Here is a 21,633-nt window from a genome sequence, read left to right as displayed (position 1 = left end):
AAAAAGATTTTATTGAATACCCTTAAACCCCATGCAGTGGCAGGATGCTCATGTTGTGTTAATAGTGAGTGCCCGGTAGATGGTCAATGCAACTCCAAGGCTGTGGTCTATGAGGCAAAGATGATGTCCAGCAGTAGCTACAACAACGCCAGCACCAACAACATAGGGACACATTAACATCACCATTTAGTGCTTGCTTTCCATGCTGGCATGTGTTAAATGGTTTCTACTGAAGTGGTAAGCTGGATAGCTGCACCAGATTCCAGTCTGATTTGGCATGGTTTCTACAGCTGGATGCCCTTCCTAACGCCAACCACTCCAAGAGTGTAATGGGTGTTTTTTACATGCTACTGACACACATTCATGAAAATATGTTGGAGCAATGGAAAGCCCTTTTAAACTGCAACTAAATAAACACAAGTCCTAGAGAGGCACAATATTATAGAATTGCCTAAATTATATATAGAATTTAAAAGATGAGAGAATGGTCATACAGGATTAAATGGAAGCTGATAATGCAAACTTTGGCTGAGAGGATAAAGATCCTAAAAACTTGCTTGATCCAACAGCCTTCTTAAATTCAAAAAGTGAAGTTTTTAGTTAGTGCCCTTATGATAAAAAATTTGGGTTGGAAATGTAGATTTTCCTGTTTGCTGACTAGTAAACAGAAAATATATGAACTGACCCTTTTCAAACACAATTTGAACTGTTCAAAGGTGATAGACCTCAGAAGAAGGTTTTGCTTTGAAAAGATTTTATTTCATTTTTTTTCAACACCAAGCTGCCCAAAAGTGTATCCTTAACTTCATTAGTATCAGCATTATGTACCTCCAGCCAGCATATCTGATGATTCGCCTGTATTCCTAAGTACAATAATAGACATGAAACCAAACCAGCAACTACATAAAATATTCTTGATCAAAACAAATTTTTTTGAGTAATTCTTTTCCAGGCTTATGAACAACTGACCAATTATATATATATATATATTAGAAATCTGTTTTTGGAAACCTCTAAATCATAGGACGAATCTAAATCAACCTTTTTACACACACACACACACATTGCATACAGTTCTGTGATGGTAAGATCAACAAAAAGAAGTACTTCATTTGGTGAGAGATAATAGTATTTTATAGACGTAATTCATGTTTTTATGTACTAGTAATAAATTCTTATGATGAGAACATGCCAAAATGATGTATACCCTGCATGCACATAAATTCTTTTGCAAAAAATCTGCACAGCCAAAACATTTTGATTCATCGTCCGCCAGTTTTGAAGATAATCAAAACAAAATTTTCATCATTTCTAGCCATTCACCCAATGAGTATTTCTGCAAAATTTGGTGAAAATCCGTTCTGCCGTTTTCCAGTAATTTTGCAAACACACAGACAAGCCATTACCATACACTGCTTTCGAAGGGTAAAAATAAGAATAAATAATAAGAAAAACATCTTCGCTGGCAGCACATAGTGAAACATAGTGAAACTGGAAACGTAAACTCGAAAGTCAGGTACTTGTCTATTGTCGTGGTCCCGGTTTCGCACACGCGAATTCGCGCGCGCGCGCCAGACGTAGGTACTCGATACTCGAGATCCTACGAGGTGACTTGCGCATGCGCAGTGCAGAATTCGCGCATGCGCGTTAACTCCCCCCCCCTTAAAAAAAAAGGTGTTGGATTTCACTAAAAATATATATGTGTGTGTGTGTGTGTGTGTATATATAACATTTTCAATTTTACACAAAAAAATTACATAGTCGCTTTCCTCGCGAATTTACAGATAAATGAATTAATTACTATTTTACAGAATAAAATTAATGAATTAATTATATAAATTAAATAATTCTTGAAAATTAATTAATATTAATAATATTTTTTGAACAAAGTAAATAATTTATAAAACTTGTGCGAAAAATTTATACATTTATACACAAAGACCTGTTGAGGCAAGCGAAGTTGATATCGAACCTCATCCCACGACAGGCACCCATGCCAACCCCCTTTGCTTGCGAAGACATGTTGGGGCAAGTGTGGCACCCGGCAAATGCCAGGACCCCTGGACTGGTGGTACGTAAAAAGCACTATCGGAATCGTGGCCGATGCCAGAGCCGCCTCGACTGGCACCAATCCGACCGTGGCCGTTGCCAGCCTCGCCTGGCACCTGTGCGGGTGGCATGTAAAAAGCACCCACTACACTCTCGGAGTGGTTGGCGTTAGGAAGGGCATCCAGCTGTAGAAACATTGCCAGATAAGACTGGAGTCTGGTGCAGCCTTCTGGCTTCCCAGATCCCCGGTCGAACCATCCAACCCATGCTGGCATGGAGAACGGACGTTAAACGATGATGATGATGAGAAGAAATTAATTCATTAAGTTTACCAAATTATATACGTCTGTAAAAAAAAAAAAAGTTTCACAAATTATATACGTTCGCGTTTGTGTAAAAAAAATTATTAACCAAGTTTTATAAATTATTTACTTTGTTCAAAAAATATTATTAATATTAATTAATTTTCAAGAATTAATTCATTTATCTGTAAATCCGCGAGGAAAGCGACTATGTAATTTTTTTGTGTAAAATTGAAAATGTTATATATATATACACACACACACACACACACACACATATATATTTTTAGTGAAATCCAACACCTTTTTTTTTTAGGGAGGGGGTTAACGCGCATGCGCGAATTCTGCACTGCGCATGCGCAAGTCACCTCGTAGGATCTCGAGTATCGAGTACCTACGTCTGGCGCGCGCGCGCGAATTCGCGTGTGCGAAACCGGGACCACGACAATAGACAAGTACCTTGATTTTGTATACGGGAAAGTTATTATAGTTTTAATATACTGAAATAATTAACAAGAAAAAGAAAAAAGAAAAATGTTTCGCAGTAACTTTTTGTTTACGCCATCAAGTATGTGGAGAAAATTACTTTTAAATTGTATCTCGTATTCAGGTTACAAGAAGTTTTATTTTTCCAATTTAACCACATTTTCATATGGCAACAAACTATATTCAAACTATATGCGCCTAAGTTCGAGTTATGTTACAAGTCGTCTAAAACGTAATACATTCCCTAACAGCTGTTGCTATATATCGAACCTCTCAAACTCCCCAACAACTATTACTAGTTATGAAGAAGAAAGAAAAACATTTTCCGTTAATGTACCAGATTTCTTTAATTTTACTTCGGATGTTATTCAACATTGGGCAACCTGCCAAAAGGTAATCAATCAATTTATACTTTATTTTTGTTGTTTAGCATTTAATGATTCAGGCGTGGTTAATATAGGGCGATATTTGTTACGCCCTATATTAACCTTTATATTTAAGCAACCACAAGAATACATTTGATAATATAGTCATAAAGAGATTATGCCAGAAAATAAGGCGATAAGGTCACGACTGGAACGCCTGAGGTTAATATAGGGCGTAACAAATATCAGAAAATCAAAAAAAAAATGTGTGTAATAGGTGTAAAACAACTTCCTATGAACGAATATGAAAAAAAAAATTCGCGCACGCGAAAGGGGGGTGGGGGAGAGGCCTCGGAAAATTCACATCGGGAAGTTCCGAAAGCGTCTGAGGAGCTGACCCGGGCACCAAAACAAAAAAAAAATAGTGTAATATGTGTAAAACAACTTGCTCTAAACGAATATGACAAAAAAAATGCGCTCTCGCGAAAGAGGGGTGGGGGAGAGGCCTCGGAATATTTATATCGGGAATTTCCGAAAGCGTCTGAACCGGGCACAAAAACAAAAACAAAAACGCGTAATAGGTGTAAAACAACTTGCTCTAAACGACTATCATGAAAAAAATGCGCGCTCGCGAAAGGGGGGTGGGGGAGAGGCTTCGGAAATTTCACATCTTCAGTCCACGGCCTTTAAACTAAGAAAAAATAGTGTAATTGGTGTAAAACTACTTGTTCTAAACGAGTATCAAGAACACACACTCACACATGAATCATAAAATCATATTTCGCAAAAAAAAAATAAAGAGAAGAAATTCTGGAAAAAGTGAAGAAATGTTGGATCTCCGCCATGTGAATCAAAATACGTGTCAGAAACATCTTGAAATACTACAGAAATTATGTTACGAAAATGATAATGTATACATACCTCTTTGAGTGGTCCATCGATAATGATGATAAAGAAATGAGTTGGATTTGAACTCAGAATATTGACTAACACAACTACATACTACAAGACTCAAAATATTCAGCCAAGTCACCACCCTTTAACTAGCAATAATAATAACATCAATAACATAACAGCCAAAGATTTATTTGTTCTGAAAATAACAATCATAGTAAATAAATATGTTCTTTAATATTCACATTCATGTGCACAGTTAAACACACTTACATACAAACAGTCACGCATGCATAATACAGAACGGAACACATAAATGAAGGATGCATTACTTAGTATATATTACATCTAGAGAATTTTGATTAATAAGTCAAATATGCAAATTATAAAGATAATTAATTGCTTTACTAAACAGTGTTGTAAAGGTGAAAAAAAAATTTGGGAAAAAAATACACGCCAAAACTAATTAATAAAGGATAATTAGGGAAGGATTGACACAAAATAATAATTTTTCTGTCTCTTTTTTTCTGATAAATGCATCTTAATAAGTGAGAAGAATTGCATATATCTGAACTATTTCAAAGAAAAGCATAAATTTAATGTTTAAAATAGCTTTAACCAAGGAATGAGATCCAACATTTCTTCACTTTTTCCAGAATTTCTTCTCTTTATTTTTTTTTTTTTTGCGAAATACGGAGTTTATGATTCATGTGTGAGTGTGTGTTCTTGATACTCTTTTAGAACAAATAGTTTTACACCAATTACACTATTTTTTCTTAGTTTAAAGGCCGTGGACTGAAGATGGGAAATTTCCGAAGCCTCTCCCCCACACCCCTTTCGCGAGCGCGCATTTTTTTCATGATAGTCGTTTAGAGCAAGTTGTTTTACACCTATTACGCTGTTTTTGTTTTTGTGCCCGGTTCAGACGCTTTCGGAAATTCCCGATATAAATATTCCGAGGCCTCTCCCCCACCCCCCTTTCGCGTGCGCGAATTTTTTTTTTCATATTCGTTCATAGGAAGTTGTTTTACACCTATTACACACATTTTTTTTTTGATTTTCTGATATTTGTTACGCCCTATATTAACCCTAATGTTTACATAGTGCATGATAAAAAGATTTGGTAGTCTTATTCAATCATAGCTAAACAACACCAGTTTACGGGATATTAAGAAAGGGATAAATCAAACATCACTCGCGAAATGTTGCTGTTTTGTTCTTTATTTTAATTTGAAAATAGTTGTAAATTAACAACAATTAAATTGATGTACTCTAGATACTGACACAATTACTTTTTCATTTTTATTTTAACGAATTAAATTAGAACGTACGTTCATTTGTGTATTTTTCTCCTGGTAACAAGAGCATAGTATTTCTTCAGAAAAAAATTATAGTGCTGAACAATAGCAAAACATTCCTTTCGAAAAAGAAACAAACTTATAGTACAAGTAATACAGACGCATTTAAAGTTTGGCCTAGATATAATTTTCGGGTACCGCGCACTTAAGCATCTGAAACAAACACTTTAAAATGTAAAGCAGTATTTGATGATACGCAAAAACATGCAGCTTTCTAAATTCTCGTCTTTCTTTAAAGGCGTTCCAACCATAACCATCCTGTCTTTTAAAAACATTCCAACTGAGACCATCACATCTTTTCAAAATGGTTTAACTGTGACTCTTGTCATTTTCAAATCGTTCCGACACTGTCTATCTTGTCTTTTTAAGAGCATTCCAGTTGAGACCATCCAGTTTTTTCAAGAGTATTCCAAACGTGACCATTTCACTCATGTCTGAGTTCAAATATCGCCGAGGTCAACTTTGTCAGTCGTCCTTTCAGGGTCAATTAAAGTACCAGTCAAGTACTGGTGTCAATCAGGGCCAGCTCAAGGTAACGGCAACTCGGGCAGTCAACCGGGACGTCAAAGAGGGTGTGACAAAAACAATAATACTTGTAAGGGTGCCGAAGTTCAGCTTTCAATGGGCGCCAACAATCCTAGGGCCAGTCCTGGTGTCAATTTAATGACTTATCACCACCCACTAAAAAATTCTCAGCTTTGTACCAAAACTTGAAAAGTTTGTTTTTTCTTCCAGGCCAACCAAACCCTTGTGAGTGGGCTTGGTTGACGGAAATAGAAAGTAGCAGCCATATATATATATGTAGTGACTTCATTTAGGCATAGAGTAGATTCGAACCTGAATATGCCAATTTCCCTTGACATTGCAACAGCATTTTTCTCGGATCTTTTCGGTTTGAACGGCAGTTTGTAACATAATTTCTAGGTAACTAAAAAATTTTAAACTTCGTAAACTGATAGAATGTGTTTATAAAACATCATTTTCTCTTGGCTTTATTGAGAAAATTCTATAGTTTGTAACATATTTCGTCTTTAATTTCTTGCATTTCGGCAATTTTAACCAATCGCTGACGTCCATTTAGGTAAACAACATTCTGTGCCGCATGAATATGTCCCTCCTTTAAGAAACAGATCAGGTTAACTCTTAACCTCTTCTAAGCCATCTAAAGTTGAAATTAGATAAAGGCAATCTACATCAAGCTACCTATTGTTCTCAACAATATATCTCTTTCTAGATACTCTGCAAAATTATGAATATTAGAATTCTGTAAGGAAAAGTTAGTTGAACAGATACGACCAGAGATGACCACAGGCAGACAGCCAAGGGAGGCTGGTAGCCAAACAATCGGCTGCTATGATACATACAACTTCCCTCTACTCTCTCTCACTTTCACTAGCTCATCTTTCTCTTCTCACAAACATCACTCTATCACTATTTTTGGCTTACTACTACAACTGACAAGAATATCATACACACTTATACAAGGGAAAATTAACTCTCAATTATATTATACACACCTACCCATAGAGGCATGGGTTTACATAAAGTAACAGTAAATAAAATTTGGAGTCAACATCAACTTCAACCACTGTTCTTCTTTCACATTTGCAACACGTTACATTTTGATAACAACTCAAAACGAATTACTGCATCTACTGTTACAATTGGTAATCTCCAACTCCAAAATTTATCCTTACATATATATATATATATCATCATCATCATCATTTAACGTCCGCTTTCCATGCTAGCATGGGTTGGACGATTTGACTGAAGACTGGTGAACCAGATGGCTGCGCCAGGCTCCAATCTGATCTGGCAGAGTTTCTACAGCTGGATGCCCTTCCTAACGCCAACCACTCCGAGAGTGTAGTGGATGCTTTTACATGCAACCGGCACGAGGGCCAATCTGGCGGTACTGGCAACGGCCATGCCCGAAATGGTGTTTTTTAACGTGCCACCTGCACAGGAGTCAGTCCAGTGGTACTGGCAACAACCTCGCTCGAATATTTTTTCACATGCCACCGGCACAAGTGCCAGTTATATATATGTATCATCATCATTTAACGTCCATTGTCCATGGTGGTGTGGGTTGGACAGTTTGACCAAAGGCTGCACCAGACTCTAGTCTGCTTTTGTCATGCTTTTCTACATCTGGATGCCCTTCCCAACACCAACCACTCCAAGAGTGTAATGGGTGCTTTTACATGCCATGGATATGGATGCCATTTACGTGACACTGGTATCTGCCACAACTGTGGATTTTGCTTGGTTTCGTATGTCTTCTCAAGCACAACATAATGCCAAAGGTCTCAGTCATTGCCTCCGTAAGGCCCACCACTCAAAAGAGGAGATGACAAGAGACCATGCTGAAATCACACTTGGGTTTTTCACTAATCTATAATAATAAATCCAAAATTCTGTCTGTCCATCTAGGACCCTTGTCTCTCAATCTACATTTGCTCTGCATAGACATACCTTTTTGGAATCAGGATGATCTTGGGATTGAAAATTTATCCTTTATTTAGTTCTTGAATATCCAGCATTGGCATCCGCTCTGGATGGGGATTTGTTATATGCTAACAGTTGGAAATTCAAATTTTAAAAGAACTCCAAAAATTTCAAAATACAAGATTTCATTATAGTCTCTTTTGGTAAAGTATATTGTTCAACTTGTCTCAATTTATCTTACAGTTATAACTTTATGGTAAAACAACTGGACACATAATTCAGTGAGTTAGATGTTCTTTTGTAAAATAATCATATTAGATTTTTAAACACTATTCTATCTACTATAGACACAGAAAGGAAAAAGCACCTAAAGAAAACTACTTAAAAAGAGATATATAATCTTGTAAAACAAAAATTTACCTCCGGTTTGATTCAGGTATGTGATGTTAATAAGCAACAAAAATAGCGAAATAGGGATATCCATCACTCCTGAATGGGATTATGGGTGAGTTGTCTTGCCTGGCTATGACTTGCAGTGTTTCAATACCCAGCACTTTGAGGGTGTCATCCCCATTACACTAAGCTACAATGTACCAGCAAACAAGCAAAACCCATACATTGAGTATGTGTGGTTGGTAATGATTTCAACACTAGTGCCGCTTCTAATTCATAATTGAATTTAATTTTATGTATGCATTGTCATAGCAAACCAGCAAATAGTTTTACACTGTTTATATATAGTCATATTTATTATATATAGTCTATTTATTGATAGTTTTGAACTAAAAAGCATATTTTTATACTAAAAATATTCTCCCAGGATTATAAGATTTTCTTGTTAAAACTGGGATTATCTTGCTTGATTTTCATGAGATTTATTTTCAATTTTATTTTACTGATTCCTTGGATTATTAAAAAATTACAATTTTTTTATCAGGATGATGAAAATCCCACAAAAGCACTGGCAATTTGGTGGATTGATGACAATGGTCAAGAGATTAAATGGACATTTAAAGATTTGATAAAACTAACAAACAAGTAAGTTTTTCCTCATCCACTATTTTGTATATTTTTTCATTTTTATGTATATATATTGTATTTTCATTATTGTTGTAGTCTAGAAATTTAATGTTGTTGGTAGTCTATAATTTTTTATGCTGTTTATACAGGTGAAATTCCATTGTAATGAATACTAACAGATTATTCAGTATAATATATTTTTCCAATCCCTTACCACTATCCTTTTAAAAGGGTTTTATCTTAATCAAATTCATGACAGTAAATATTTCCATACAAAACAAAGCTGAACCTATTGTAGCCAAAATTTCTCCCATCAACAATAAGAAAAAAAGAATTTTTAAAAACACATTTAAAGTATCCCTCATTCATTGGACAATGAACTTTGCTTGTGAAGACCTATTGAGGCAAATGTAAACAAATCAAAATTGCTGACATGGCCGATGACAGTACCGCCTCATTGGCACTTGTGCCAGTGGAATATTAAAAGCACACCCGAGCGTGATCATTGTCAGGGACACGGGGGAAAGCACCATTCGAGCATGATCATTGCCAGCGTCACCTTACCAGCACATGTGCCAGTGACACATGGAAAACAACATTCGAGCATGGTCGTTGCCAGTGCCACCGGACTGGCTCCTGTGCAGGTAGCACGTAAAAACACCTTTAAGCATGGTCATTGCCCAAACCGCCTGGCTGGCCTTTGTGCTGGTGACACGTAAAAGCAAGCACTACACTCTCGGAGTGGTTTGGTATTAGGAGGTGCACCCAGCTGTAGAAACTTTGCCAAATCAGATTGAGCCTGGTGCTGCCTCTGGCTCACCAGTCTTCAGTCAAACCATCCAAACCATGCCAACATGGAAAGCAGATGTTAAACAATGATGATGATGTATCGAATAATTAGTGTAATAAAAAAGCAATCAGTCAATTAAAAGCAAATATAGTAAACTCATTAGTTGCAAAAAAACTGAACAATTATTTAAATGTAAGTTTTATTTTTTGTTTTTTATTTTAATGCAGCTAAAAAGGTGCACCAATTGTTAAAGGTTGAATAACTACTTAAATCTTCTTAAATAAAGCAAAAAACATGTCAAAAAATAAGGTTATGGTGGAGGAAATAAACAACTGGCAAATATCTGTTTAGTCACTTGACAACACCTTACAACCAAATTGTTTGTAGTTCAAAATGGCATGACGTCTCCTAAACACATCCATTGCATTAGACAGATGCAGTATTACCAGAAGAAAAATTTCTGTTGTATCAAGGAACACACTTTTTATATAATTTTACTTATGTCTAATGAGTCCTCATTACCCACAAGAATTTCGTTTTTACCCCAGTTTACTGACCCTTGAGGAAGAGGAATATGCAGCTAGCTCGTTCAGAGGGGCAAAGGCTGTTGCAGTAAAAGTAAAAGAAGTAGAGAGAAGAAAGAGCACATCTGCAAGCTAATGGGTGTAGCATGTCTGTGAATTAACACTTGTCACTTGATCCAATGATTGTTTTGATATGATTTAAAATGTTTCTTCGTGTGTAGTAGTAACTGCACCATCCTAGATATAGGAATAGTACTTCAATGTATGGTATTTAGTTCAGTTTTGTAGAGAGTCAACAACCAAACAAGGACGAGGTATTTTCTTGTCCTAGAGAGGAAGCTTAGTCTTTTTGACACAGTTTTGGTTAATGTATGTAAGATCACCTTGAGAAAATTTTAGAGATTGTGGAGACTAGCATTTGTTGTGGCTTTAAAAGTTTTAACTGTGAAATGAGAGGAGATCCCCACTCATCTCTCTATCATTTATCCCTCCATCACTTGTCTAACTGCAATATTCTGTTGTTGAAATTAAATGAGAACAGAACTATATATTTCATTGCCATCTTTTTCTGTAAAACTAATTATCTTTCTCAATGTCTGAAACCACATCACTTGGCAGCCATCCTTCTTTTTTTAACACTGTCCCTCTCCACTTACATTTTATGATGATCACTCTTTCATGCTACCAAAGTATCTCTTCTCCCCTGTACCACTCCCTATTGACTTGCCCCTATCACTATACATCTTTCACTCCGTGCATTAAAGTGTGTCTCTTCCCTCACACACAATCTATCCACCCATACGTCATCTCCCTTTTACGCATTCTCCCCTTGTTCACTGTATCATCATTGTCTTATTATTACTATTCTGTTACTCTTCACTTCTCTCTGTTCTGCCAGTCATCACCTACTTCTTGAAATGGGAAGCAATTCTATTTTCTTGATTTTGTAAGTGGCAAGATTAATATATTTTCATTGAAACATGTTTCTATTCATGGAGGCAATGCTGGTCTGACATGAGGTATTTTTATTATACGTGTATGTCACAGAAGAGGAGTGAAGAATGGTATCATCTATGTAAGAATGTGTAATGTTTGAAGAGCTAGCAAGAAAATCAGTAATGTTTGGATGAAACATTTTGAAAGACATATATCAACTCTAGTATACCCTAAAGCACAATCATTTATTTCTTTCTATTTATGGATGATCCTTTCTAGCGAAACATCTCCTAAGCTTTACAATTTGAATCCAAAAGTTAAAAAATTTTTAATTAAATTTTTCATTTATCATTTTGTTTGAATTATTGTAGCATCTGGGTAACTGGAAAAAGGAAGTCATTTGTTTTTTAAATTAAGTTTTTCTCCTAGAAACATTTATGGAGTAAAAATTTACATGAAAGCAATTTGTTATGCTTCATAATTCGATAAATTAAAGTTTTCCAGTAATCTTGTTTAAGTGATAAAGAATTTAATCAAGATTTTCCCTCTTTCAAAATCTCAAATTTCCTTGAACAGGAAAATGAGAAAAAGAGAAAATTTAATTCTTAATATTTTAAAGCTTTTATCAACTGACTGGAAGGCATATAAATTAAAAGATCCATTAAATTGTTTCATATGATTCTGTCATTCATATTGAATTAATAGGTTAGTAAAGAATTTCAATTTCAAAACATTTAAAGATTATAAAATTATAATATTAGCTGTTCAGTTGATACAAAGATCTCATATTGTGATAAAGGACTGCACATAATATTTAATGCAAAGAATTGGAAAGGGAAATGCAGAATAAGAGCTAGAAAATTAGTACATGAGCAATTGACTCTGACAACTGAAAGGTTGTGAGTTAAATTAAATCATTTTATTCGTGGAAACTTCACAAAAATTTTTTTAATTAATTCCCTTAAATAATTTGGATATTTTTTCATTTCATACGAATAAGTATTTCATTTAATAACTAATTTAATAACTGAATACAAAATTCCATTGATTTTATTTTCATGAAATGGAAACAATACTTTTTTGCTGGATTTTAACTAAAGCAATAAGTGATGAAGTAGGAATTATGTCTAAACAGGGCCTCTAAGATAGGTGTTCAGTTGGTACATCAGTCCAGAGCCAGAGAGTCAAGGAAGAGCATGTGAGTATCTGATGGGCCTCTCCCTAAAAATAATAAAATAGCTACCCTAGTCACAGTTCTCTTGAATTTTGAGCAGATTACACACAAGCACACACACACACACACACACACACGTAAATAAGCCCAAGAGCATTGATGTTCCACCATTTGAAGTTTCTCATAGAGGTCCTTGCATTTATTTTCAAAGTAAAATTACCATTTCACACAAAAGAGACATCTTGATAAAGGTTATAATTATTATTGTCAATCTAGTGAAGCAGACTCTACGAAATGACTAAAAGAGTCACAATGTGTAAATGGTTGGGAGCTCAGGATGTGTATCTTATGTATTTTTGTTCTAGAATGATACTGCATTTTAGGTAATTAAAAACGTATCTACTCCACCATCCATCCACCCCACCTGCATACACTTTAGCTACTCTACAAATTTCAAAGACAAATATTGCAAGAGAAGGAGAGTGTTCAACTCACTTACCACCAAAATATCAGTGATTTGAGAGTGCCTACCCATCATAGCAAAACTGATTCTGAAAGCACATGTACAAATCAAAGCCCAATTCATTCATCAAACTTTCCTCACCACCTCTTTTCTTTATCATTAATCCCTCCATCACTTATCTAACTGAATATTCTGTTGCTGTAATTAAATGAGTGCAGAACTATATATTTCATCATCATCTTCTGTGATACCAGTTTTCTTTCTTACTGCCTGGAACCACATCACCTGACATCCGTTCTTCTTTTACCCCTCTCTGTACTGCCAGTTATCACCTACGCTTCCGTATGTTCCCTCCATCTCATGTTTATCATCAACCCCTCCTCATTCCTTATTTAACTCCCACTGTATTCACCTTCTGCCCAACCTCATTTCTAATCATTCCTCACTATCTACCCACCCACACTTCCTGTTCTTCTGTCCCCTACTCACTTCTATCTACTTGGTACCCTGAAGGCTCACACTGACCCCACATAACCACCATCTTTATCTTTGTTACCAGTCCCACCCTAATTACTCTCACCCACTCTTATATAAGGAGAGTAGCTATGTATCTCTCCTACAAGCAAGAAACCTGTTCCGCCCCATTTCTTTCATAATTTAATCTCTCATTGCTTAGCATAAAGCTGCCCACTTCTCATCTGTGGTCCCACGTAGTCAATGACAACCTCACTGGTGCTTACATCATGTAAAAAGCACTCGGTATACTTTAAAGTGGTTGGAATTAGAAAGAACATCAAACTATCATAACCTTACAGAAGTAGATATTGGAGCATGATGCAGTCCTCCAACCTGTCAGATCCTGAGGAACTGTTCAGTCCATGCCATCATGGAAGATGAACATTAAAAGACGACAATGATGATAATGAGGCACACATACACTCATATATATATATATATATATATATATATATATATATATATATATATATATTCCATCCAACCCGTGCTAGCACAGAAAACGGTCGTTAAACGATGATGATGATGATATATGTTATCATCATTTAACATCCACTTTTCTATGCTTGTATGGATCTGGTGGAATTTGTTGAGGCAGATTTTCTATGGCCTAATGCCCTTCCTGTTGCCAACTGTCACCTGTCCTTATTCTTAATGCAAGTTTCGAAGAGTACAGTTTGATTTTAACAGTTATTTTTTCAAAGCTATAATGGAAGTGACAAAAGAGCATATTCAGCATATTTTGCTTTATGAGTTCAATAAAGGCAACATCACAACAGAAAGTGCAAGAAATATTAATGCAGTATATGGGGTTCGGGCAATAAGTGTTAGCTAGTGTCAACAGTAGTTCCAGAAATTCTGAGCCGGAAACTACAGCCTAGAAGACAAGCTTCATCCTGGAAGATCTGTAGAGCTCAATCAGGACAAAATCCTATCATAACTGTTGAGGAACTAGCAGAGAAGCTTGGATGTTGTCATTCAACTATTCATCAACACATGTATACCATTGGAAAAGTCAGCAAATTGGGTCAATGTATTCCTCACAAACTTCCCAAATCTAATCACACACAGAGAATGAATGTGTGCTCTTCTTTGCTGTCACATCTCACGAATGAACCTTTTTTGAACCGGTGTCAAGAAATGGTTCTCTATAAAAATGTTAAGCACTGAAGCCAGTGGCTAGAGAAAAGAGAAATACCAGCACCCAGGCTAAAGAAGGCCTTCGCCCACATAAGGTATTGTTATCTCTTTGGTGGGATATGAAAGGTTTAGTCCACTTTGAACATTTAAACCTAAACCAAACGATAACAAAAGAGATCTACTGAGAGCAGCTTGAGCCAGTACTAGAAGAAAAACAACCATACTTGCCAGACATTGCCCCATCTGATTATCATTTATTCTGCAGTCTTTAAAATCATTTGGACAGGAAAAATATGAATTCTGTAGACAAGGTCAGAACAGTACTGGAGGAGTATTTTTCAAGAACAAGTGAATTTTGGAAGAGGAGCCTTGCAAGTCTACCAGATAGAAGAGCATTGTAGAAAATGAAAGAGAATATATTTTAGATTAAAAAAGAAATTTATCTTAATTTTGAAAAATAAAAGAAGTATAAAAAACTGCATTATTTATGGGATGACCCAATATATATGTTATCATTTAACATCCACTTTTCCATGCTTGCATAGATTTGATAGAATTTACTGAGGCAAATTTTCTATGGCCAGATGTCCTCCTTGTTGCCAATGTCACCTGTTTCTAATCAAAATAATATTTCCCATGCCCAGGTCAGTTTGTGTGTGTGTGTGTAGTGTAGTGTACCAATATAGACAGAAAATTATAATTAATGAGGGTGGTATACAAGTAGTCCTATGAAACTGAAATGGAATAGGGAAATTGAGAACCTGGAATTGACAAGCCAAACTCTCAACAACACTTTCAATAACTCAGAACTATTAAGAAAGAAAGAAATACAGTAAGTACTCCAGTATTTTCCTTCAATAATCATAATTGCCTAACACATCAAGGGTACTCTTAAATGGACGGGACATGCAACACTGGCATTGGCCATAGCTGTGAAATTTACAACTTATAAGGAATAAATTTGAAGAATAAAGAGTGAAAGTAGATAGAAGAATACAGACAGGAGAATAAAGTTCACAGTTCTTTTTCTAGGGAGTATGGAGGTTGGTTTATACTTCTGTGAAGGTATAGGCACTTAGGTATAATCCTAGGTAAATCTAGGCAGTATTTTGAATGATGCATTTATGTTGAAGTGGTTAGCTAGTATGTAAATGGTCCTTGTAGACATATAGAGAAAGACAGACACCACGAAGACAGAGTGAGTGAATAGAAGAGAGAGGAGAAAGAGAGAAAAGACAGGAATGGGATGATATGGGTGGGAAAGAATGAATAAGAGCAAAAGTAAAGTCAAAAATCAAAAAAATTTTTTCAATTTAAAAAAATTAAAAATAGAAAGAATAGAGATAAGGAGATAAGATGCCAGTATTATTCTTCATACGTTTTGGTTCAGGGTGAGAGGTCAGGTATTAAGGTTTTGATAAAATGGAGGAGGAAAGTTTTCATGTCTATTACATAGATGGATCTAGGTTAGATGTGGTCAGTAGGGATAGCTAAAAATAGATGCCTAGCTTAAGGGGGTATATGTAGGATAAAACTGCAATTAAATGAATAAAGGAAACAAATTAAAGAATTAAAATTTAGAAGTTAAATTGAAAATTAAAGCCAACTAGCTAGTTTTTAAGGTATTTATGTTGATAGAGAAGAAAAGGAAAGGAAAAACATATGTATATTGTAAGAACCACGAATGCATATATATATATAAAGTTCGGCAAAAATTTAGATTCAAATGAATATGGTACTTAATTTAGATGCACCAGAGTTTTGTATGGTGTTATCCATAAAAATCCGTGGGTTGATTATAATCAAAATAAGCATTATAATTAGCATTATAAAATAAGATTATAATCAAAATAAGCAACAAGAATGACTCCGGAGTCATTCTTGTTGCTTATTTTGAGTATATATGTATATATATACATAGGAGTGGCTGTGTGGTTAGTAGCTTGCTAACCAACCACATGGTCCCGGGTTCAGTCCCACTGCGTGGCATCTTGGGCAAGTGTCTTCTGCTTTAGCCCCGGGCTGACCAATGCCTTGTGAGTGGATTTGGTAGACGGAAACTGAAAGAAGCCTGTCGTATATATGTATATATATATATGTATGTGTGTGTGTGTTTGTGTGTCGGTGTTTGTCCCCCAAGCATTGCTTGACAACCGATGCTGGTGTGTTTACGTCCCCGTAAGTTAGCGGTTCGGCAAAAGAGACCGATAGAATAAGTACTGGGCTTACAAAGAATAAGTCCCAGGGTCGATTTGCTCGACTAAAGGTGGTGCTCCAGCATAGCCACAGTCAAATGACTGAAACAAGTAAAAAAAAAAAAAATATATATATATATATATAAGGCTCCATTTGTCTGTTTTGGCATGGTTTCTTTGATGGGATGCCCTTCCTAACACCAACCACTTTACAGGGTGTACTAGGTGCTTTCAACATGGAACTGGCATGGGTGCATAAATTCTTTTGTAAGAAATACTTGATACATAAACAATATTTGAAGTCGATGTTTTTTTTTAATCTTACAAAAGAGAATGACACAAAACTTTTGGATTGAAAATTCTGTAATATGAAAACTTCATTCCAAAAGGTTCATGTTATTTTGTCTCTCTAACATATTATTCAAAATAGTTAAAAACTTTTAAGACATTTTTTCCCCACACATTTATGCCTGCATGCATGCACAAACACATACACATGTAAAACTTAAATAATTAATCTTTTATTTTTTAGAGTGACCAATATTCTCCAGGTTTCATGTGGTCTTCAAAAAGGAGATTGTGTTATGATTATTCTTCCACGAATCCCAGAATGGTGGCTGCTAAATCTTGCAGCCTTTAAAGCAGGTAATCTTTGTTTTCTTACAATGCATTTAACATTTTTTTAAATTTCCAACTCTGATTTGAACTTTTGAGAATCTGATACTAAAAACAGAAATGACAATAAATTGTTTTACCCAAAGGGATTTCATGACTATTTCTGTCTTAATGAATTAAAACAAAGGAACTGAAGTTACTGATTACAAATGTTTCATTATAACTGTGTGTATTTTGTATGCATGCATGCGTGTGTGTGTGTGTGTGTGCATGCACATGCATTGACATTTTATTTTTTACTTGTTCAGTCTTTGGACTGTGGCCATACTGGAGCACTGCATTGAAGGGTTTAGTCAACAAATTGATCCTAGTACTTATTTTGTAAGTTTGATATATATATATATAACATTCAACTACGGTAGTAGTTGAATAATAGTCTTAGGGTCGCAATTTACTCACATGTGATATCTTTCAGAGTGTGTTACTAATTCGGTTCTTAATCAAATGGAATACCATTAACATTTTTGAAGAGGACTGGCCCCTAGCTACATTTTGACATTAAAAAATTGAGATTTGGTTTAATAGAAAAAAGTTTACATCAAAATTTGTAGCGATGTTATAGGAGAGTAAGTAACACCACCAATGAAGTTTAGATCTAAATAACATTTTTACTTTAAAAGCAAAATATATTTATCTTAGCTTCAATGATAGAAGAAAGCATGAAGAATTTCAAAGTTTTGGTCCTGTGCAACAAAAGTTTGTATCAAAAAAGTTGTGAGGTAAAATATCATGAAAAGATGTAAGGCAAAAAATTGGATTTAAGTATAATTAACTTTTTTATTTTAAAAACAAACTATATTTTAATTAAGCTTAAATGATAGAGCTCAATTCAAGGAATTTCATGGTATCAATCTCATACAATGAAGTTTTAAAAGAAAAAAGTTATGAATGTTTGTTTCTCAAATTTCAGGGTGATAATATAGTTTTATACTTTTTTATGAATATAGTTCTAGAACACCCAGCAAGCCAAGTGAGACTGTAACTGTGCCCTATGCCAGTGCAGCATAACCAGCCCATTTAAGAGTACCCTTCAATCATTGAACAATAAACTGTGCTTTGCGAAGACCTGTTGAGTCAAGTGAAGTCATTGTCTTGGCTGATGCCAGTACCACCTGATTGGTACCCATGCTGGTGGCACATAAAAAGCACCATTTGAGCATGGTCAGTGCCAGTACCACCTGACTAGTCCCATGCTGGTGGCACATAAAAAGCACCATTCAAACATGGTTGATGCCAGTACTGCCTGACTGGCCCTTGTGCTGGTGGCATGTAAAAAGCATCCACTACAGTCTCGGAGTGTTTGGCATTAGGAAGGGCATCCAGCTGTAGAAACCTTGCCAGATCAGATTGGAGCCTGGAACAGCCTTCTGGCTTGCCAGTCCTCAGTCAAGCTGTTCAACCCATGCTAGCATGGAAAGCAGATGTTAAATGATGATGATGGGACTTTTAATATATGTCACCAGCATCATTGAGGCAAGGAAAAAATTATCAACAACACCAGTAATTGACACATTTGATACATTATTATTTAGCATAATAGTATAGCCTGGAAAAATGCAATGAATAGAAATAATATTCTGAAGGTTATAAATCTGGAAAAGTGCAGGACAGGTTATTACACTTGAAAAAGTTCAGGACAGGTTATTACATCTAGTAAAGTACAGAGCAAGAAAATTCCATGTTACATATATATATATACTAGCAAATGCACCCAGTTTAAGTTGCTTTGGTGGTATTTTTTTCACCAAATAATTGAACTCCCGAGAAGGTTTATGAATAGCATAGCAAGCTATGTTTCCAATTAACCTAAGAACAGAAAACCAAATTGAAGGCTGGTTATTGTGGAGTTTAATGATCATAGAACATATAAGTTTGCAAGCAATGCAAAGTAGTGCTACTGAAGTGTTTTGGGAGCAGATTATGGATAATGACTACAAAACATAGTTGTTTTACATGAAAGTGAAATTTCTTGTCAGAATCAACTACATAAATGGTGTAAGGAAATAGAAGGAAGACATTGAAACTTCTCTGTGAGTTTATTTTATTCAACACCAAAGGGAGCTATATTTTTTTTTTTTTAAGATAAGTATCATTGGTACATTAAAAATGGCAATATGATACCTACTTGAAAAAGTAGAGTTAAAGGAATGTATTTGCTACATGCTAACAGTATACAACTACTATGAAATTGACTTCAAGTAACTAAAAATGAAGACATGAAGAGTTTGACTCCAGTTCACAAATACTGCTTTGAATCTTTAGTAGTTCGCAGTGGAAAGATGTCACATTGAAAGGCAGACAGATAAATGTGAAGTTGTAATGACAGTAAAAGTGAGCAGGATACATGTATATACATACTCAAAATAACCAGTATGAGTCTTATTGTGAGCAGAGAATTAACTTAGAGTTGTCCCCCTGCATATAACGACAGTCATTAATGAGCTATCATGAAGGATTGAAAAGGATCAGGTCCACCGGTAACGTACAATGGAAATTGGAGAATGGTTGCATTGTATTCAAGTTTTTAGCCATTCAGACCAAAGTCAGAATGTTGCCCAGTCCACACCACAAGGATGTAAACTCTTGGGGACCCTCACACGCCATCCCATGTCAGTGTGTCAAAACAGCTGCTAAAGAGTTGACATGAAAAAGTATGTTGATGTATTGGTGAAGGAGGTAGCCGTGTAGTTGTCGGTGTTGCTTTATTGGGATGGCAGAGCACAACTACAATTTCGTCATTTTGGGGCTGGTTAAAGCATCCTCGGTACTCTCTGATAGGTGTTCAGTCACTCTTATGGTAACTTCGAAGTTGTGCTCATCTGTATGTCAGTGTTATATACCAGTTTTGAAATCCCTCACATATTGGTTGGTGGTGTGGAACATTTCCTGAAGTTCATTCAAAAGAGGCATTTTTGTTCCAGGTGCCACCTGACCTCAGCAAGCCTTTTGCTCAGTGGTATCTCCCATGAAGTAAATTTGAAGAAATCAGTGTTCAGCATTATTGACAGGAAGAATAGAGCTGATCCGATGATAGGTTTGGCCCTGAATTTTGAACGTTGGCATATAGGAGTCTTCATGAATGGGTTTGTGACCAAAACTTGTCATCTGGAAGGCAGAGTTATTAGCACTAGTTTTCTGTATAAATTGCTGCAAATCAGGGTGTTGACCAAGGAGTACAGAGAGCATAGGCTGAGGAGTGTTTTGCAGGTGAGGCAAGTGAACCTTTCAGTTTGAGCAGTATAGGCCACTGGATTCTCCAACCCACTTGAGAGCCTTGCAAAATGGACATATTACAGACATATCCCCGCAACAGTCTCTTGATGAGTGGCATAATCCTTGGCAGGATTATAGTTAAGTGCTTTTCGTGCCATCGACTACTCGATGGCTTCCAATAGCCATGGGCAAGAGCCTTCCGGTGAACATTAGACTGCAGTCTCATTATCCGATGGTTATCGTCATCTGCCAACCTTGCAATAGAAGTGGATGTGGCATTGCATGCCCAGTGGATAGCACTTTTTTGTTTGGTTTCTGCAACCCTTACGTCAGCTACACACACTTGATAGGTTTCATGCTGCTCTGGAGTAGTTACAGCTCTAGCAGCAGCAGCTTTTCTCAAAAGTCTACAGGACCTCCGTTCCTCAGTTTCCTTAGCCTGCTAGCACTGCTGTTTTGCCAATATGTGTTCACTTTTTAGGTGGGATGCTTGTATTATCTGGAAAAGGAAAATGGGTTTTAGTGTACCAAGTGATTATTGATTCTATTATAAGCTAACAAAAACCCCTTTAGTCTGTCTTCACATAAAGTAATGGCAAATGCTGCATAAAGTGAAGTTGGTATGGAGCTTTCTGAAAGATATGTATAGCTTTCACTAGTGGAAGCAAAACTCTTATTTAAAGGTTGATTCTGGAGAGAAATTCTTCTCACAGACAATCATCATCATCATCATCCTCATCATCATTGTTTAACGTCCTCTTTCCATGCCAGGCATAGAAGCATCATTGTCAATTTCTACAAGGGTAAAGCTGATGCACTATACAGAAGATATTACAGAAGTATAACATTGTTATGAAAAATTTGGAATGAGTCATTCATTTGATTAGAAAGAGAATTAACCTAAGTGTATGTGTGAGTTCTTAAACACTTTTTAGCTGTTACTTTATGCTGTGTTTCATACACGTGTTTTGGGCACACACATATACACACACATACACTATCTCATGTCACAATTACATTGATGTTCAGATAATCATTATTAAAGTAAGTCCCCCTCTTTTCTTATTATGTAGGAACCATTG

At 35.8% G+C, this 21,633-nt stretch overlaps 1 protein-coding gene across 1 annotated transcript in view; it reads left to right on the top strand.

Moving 5' to 3' along the window:
• Nucleotides 1-2,807: 2,807 nt before the first annotated feature.
• The window catches only part of LOC115211773 (acyl-coenzyme A synthetase ACSM3, mitochondrial), a 52,498-nt gene continuing 33,672 nt past the window's right edge, over nucleotides 2,808-21,633 (top strand). Inside the window, exons 1-4 of the mRNA XM_029780448.2 lie at nucleotides 2,808-3,230; nucleotides 8,843-8,943; nucleotides 17,196-17,308; nucleotides 21,625-21,633. The exon at nucleotides 21,625-21,633 is cut by the window's right edge and continues 110 nt beyond it. Coding sequence (XP_029636308.1) covers nucleotides 2,886-3,230; nucleotides 8,843-8,943; nucleotides 17,196-17,308; nucleotides 21,625-21,633 — 568 coding nt within the window. The 5' untranslated portion in view covers nucleotides 2,808-2,885. The remainder of the gene's footprint in view (nucleotides 3,231-8,842; nucleotides 8,944-17,195; nucleotides 17,309-21,624) is intronic.

The sequence above is a fragment of the Octopus sinensis genome, linkage group LG5 (genome assembly GCF_006345805.1).
Source record: "Octopus sinensis linkage group LG5, ASM634580v1, whole genome shotgun sequence".
Taxonomy (NCBI): Eukaryota; Metazoa; Mollusca; class Cephalopoda; order Octopoda; family Octopodidae; genus Octopus; species Octopus sinensis.
This window is presented reverse-complemented; position numbering and strand designations above follow the sequence as displayed.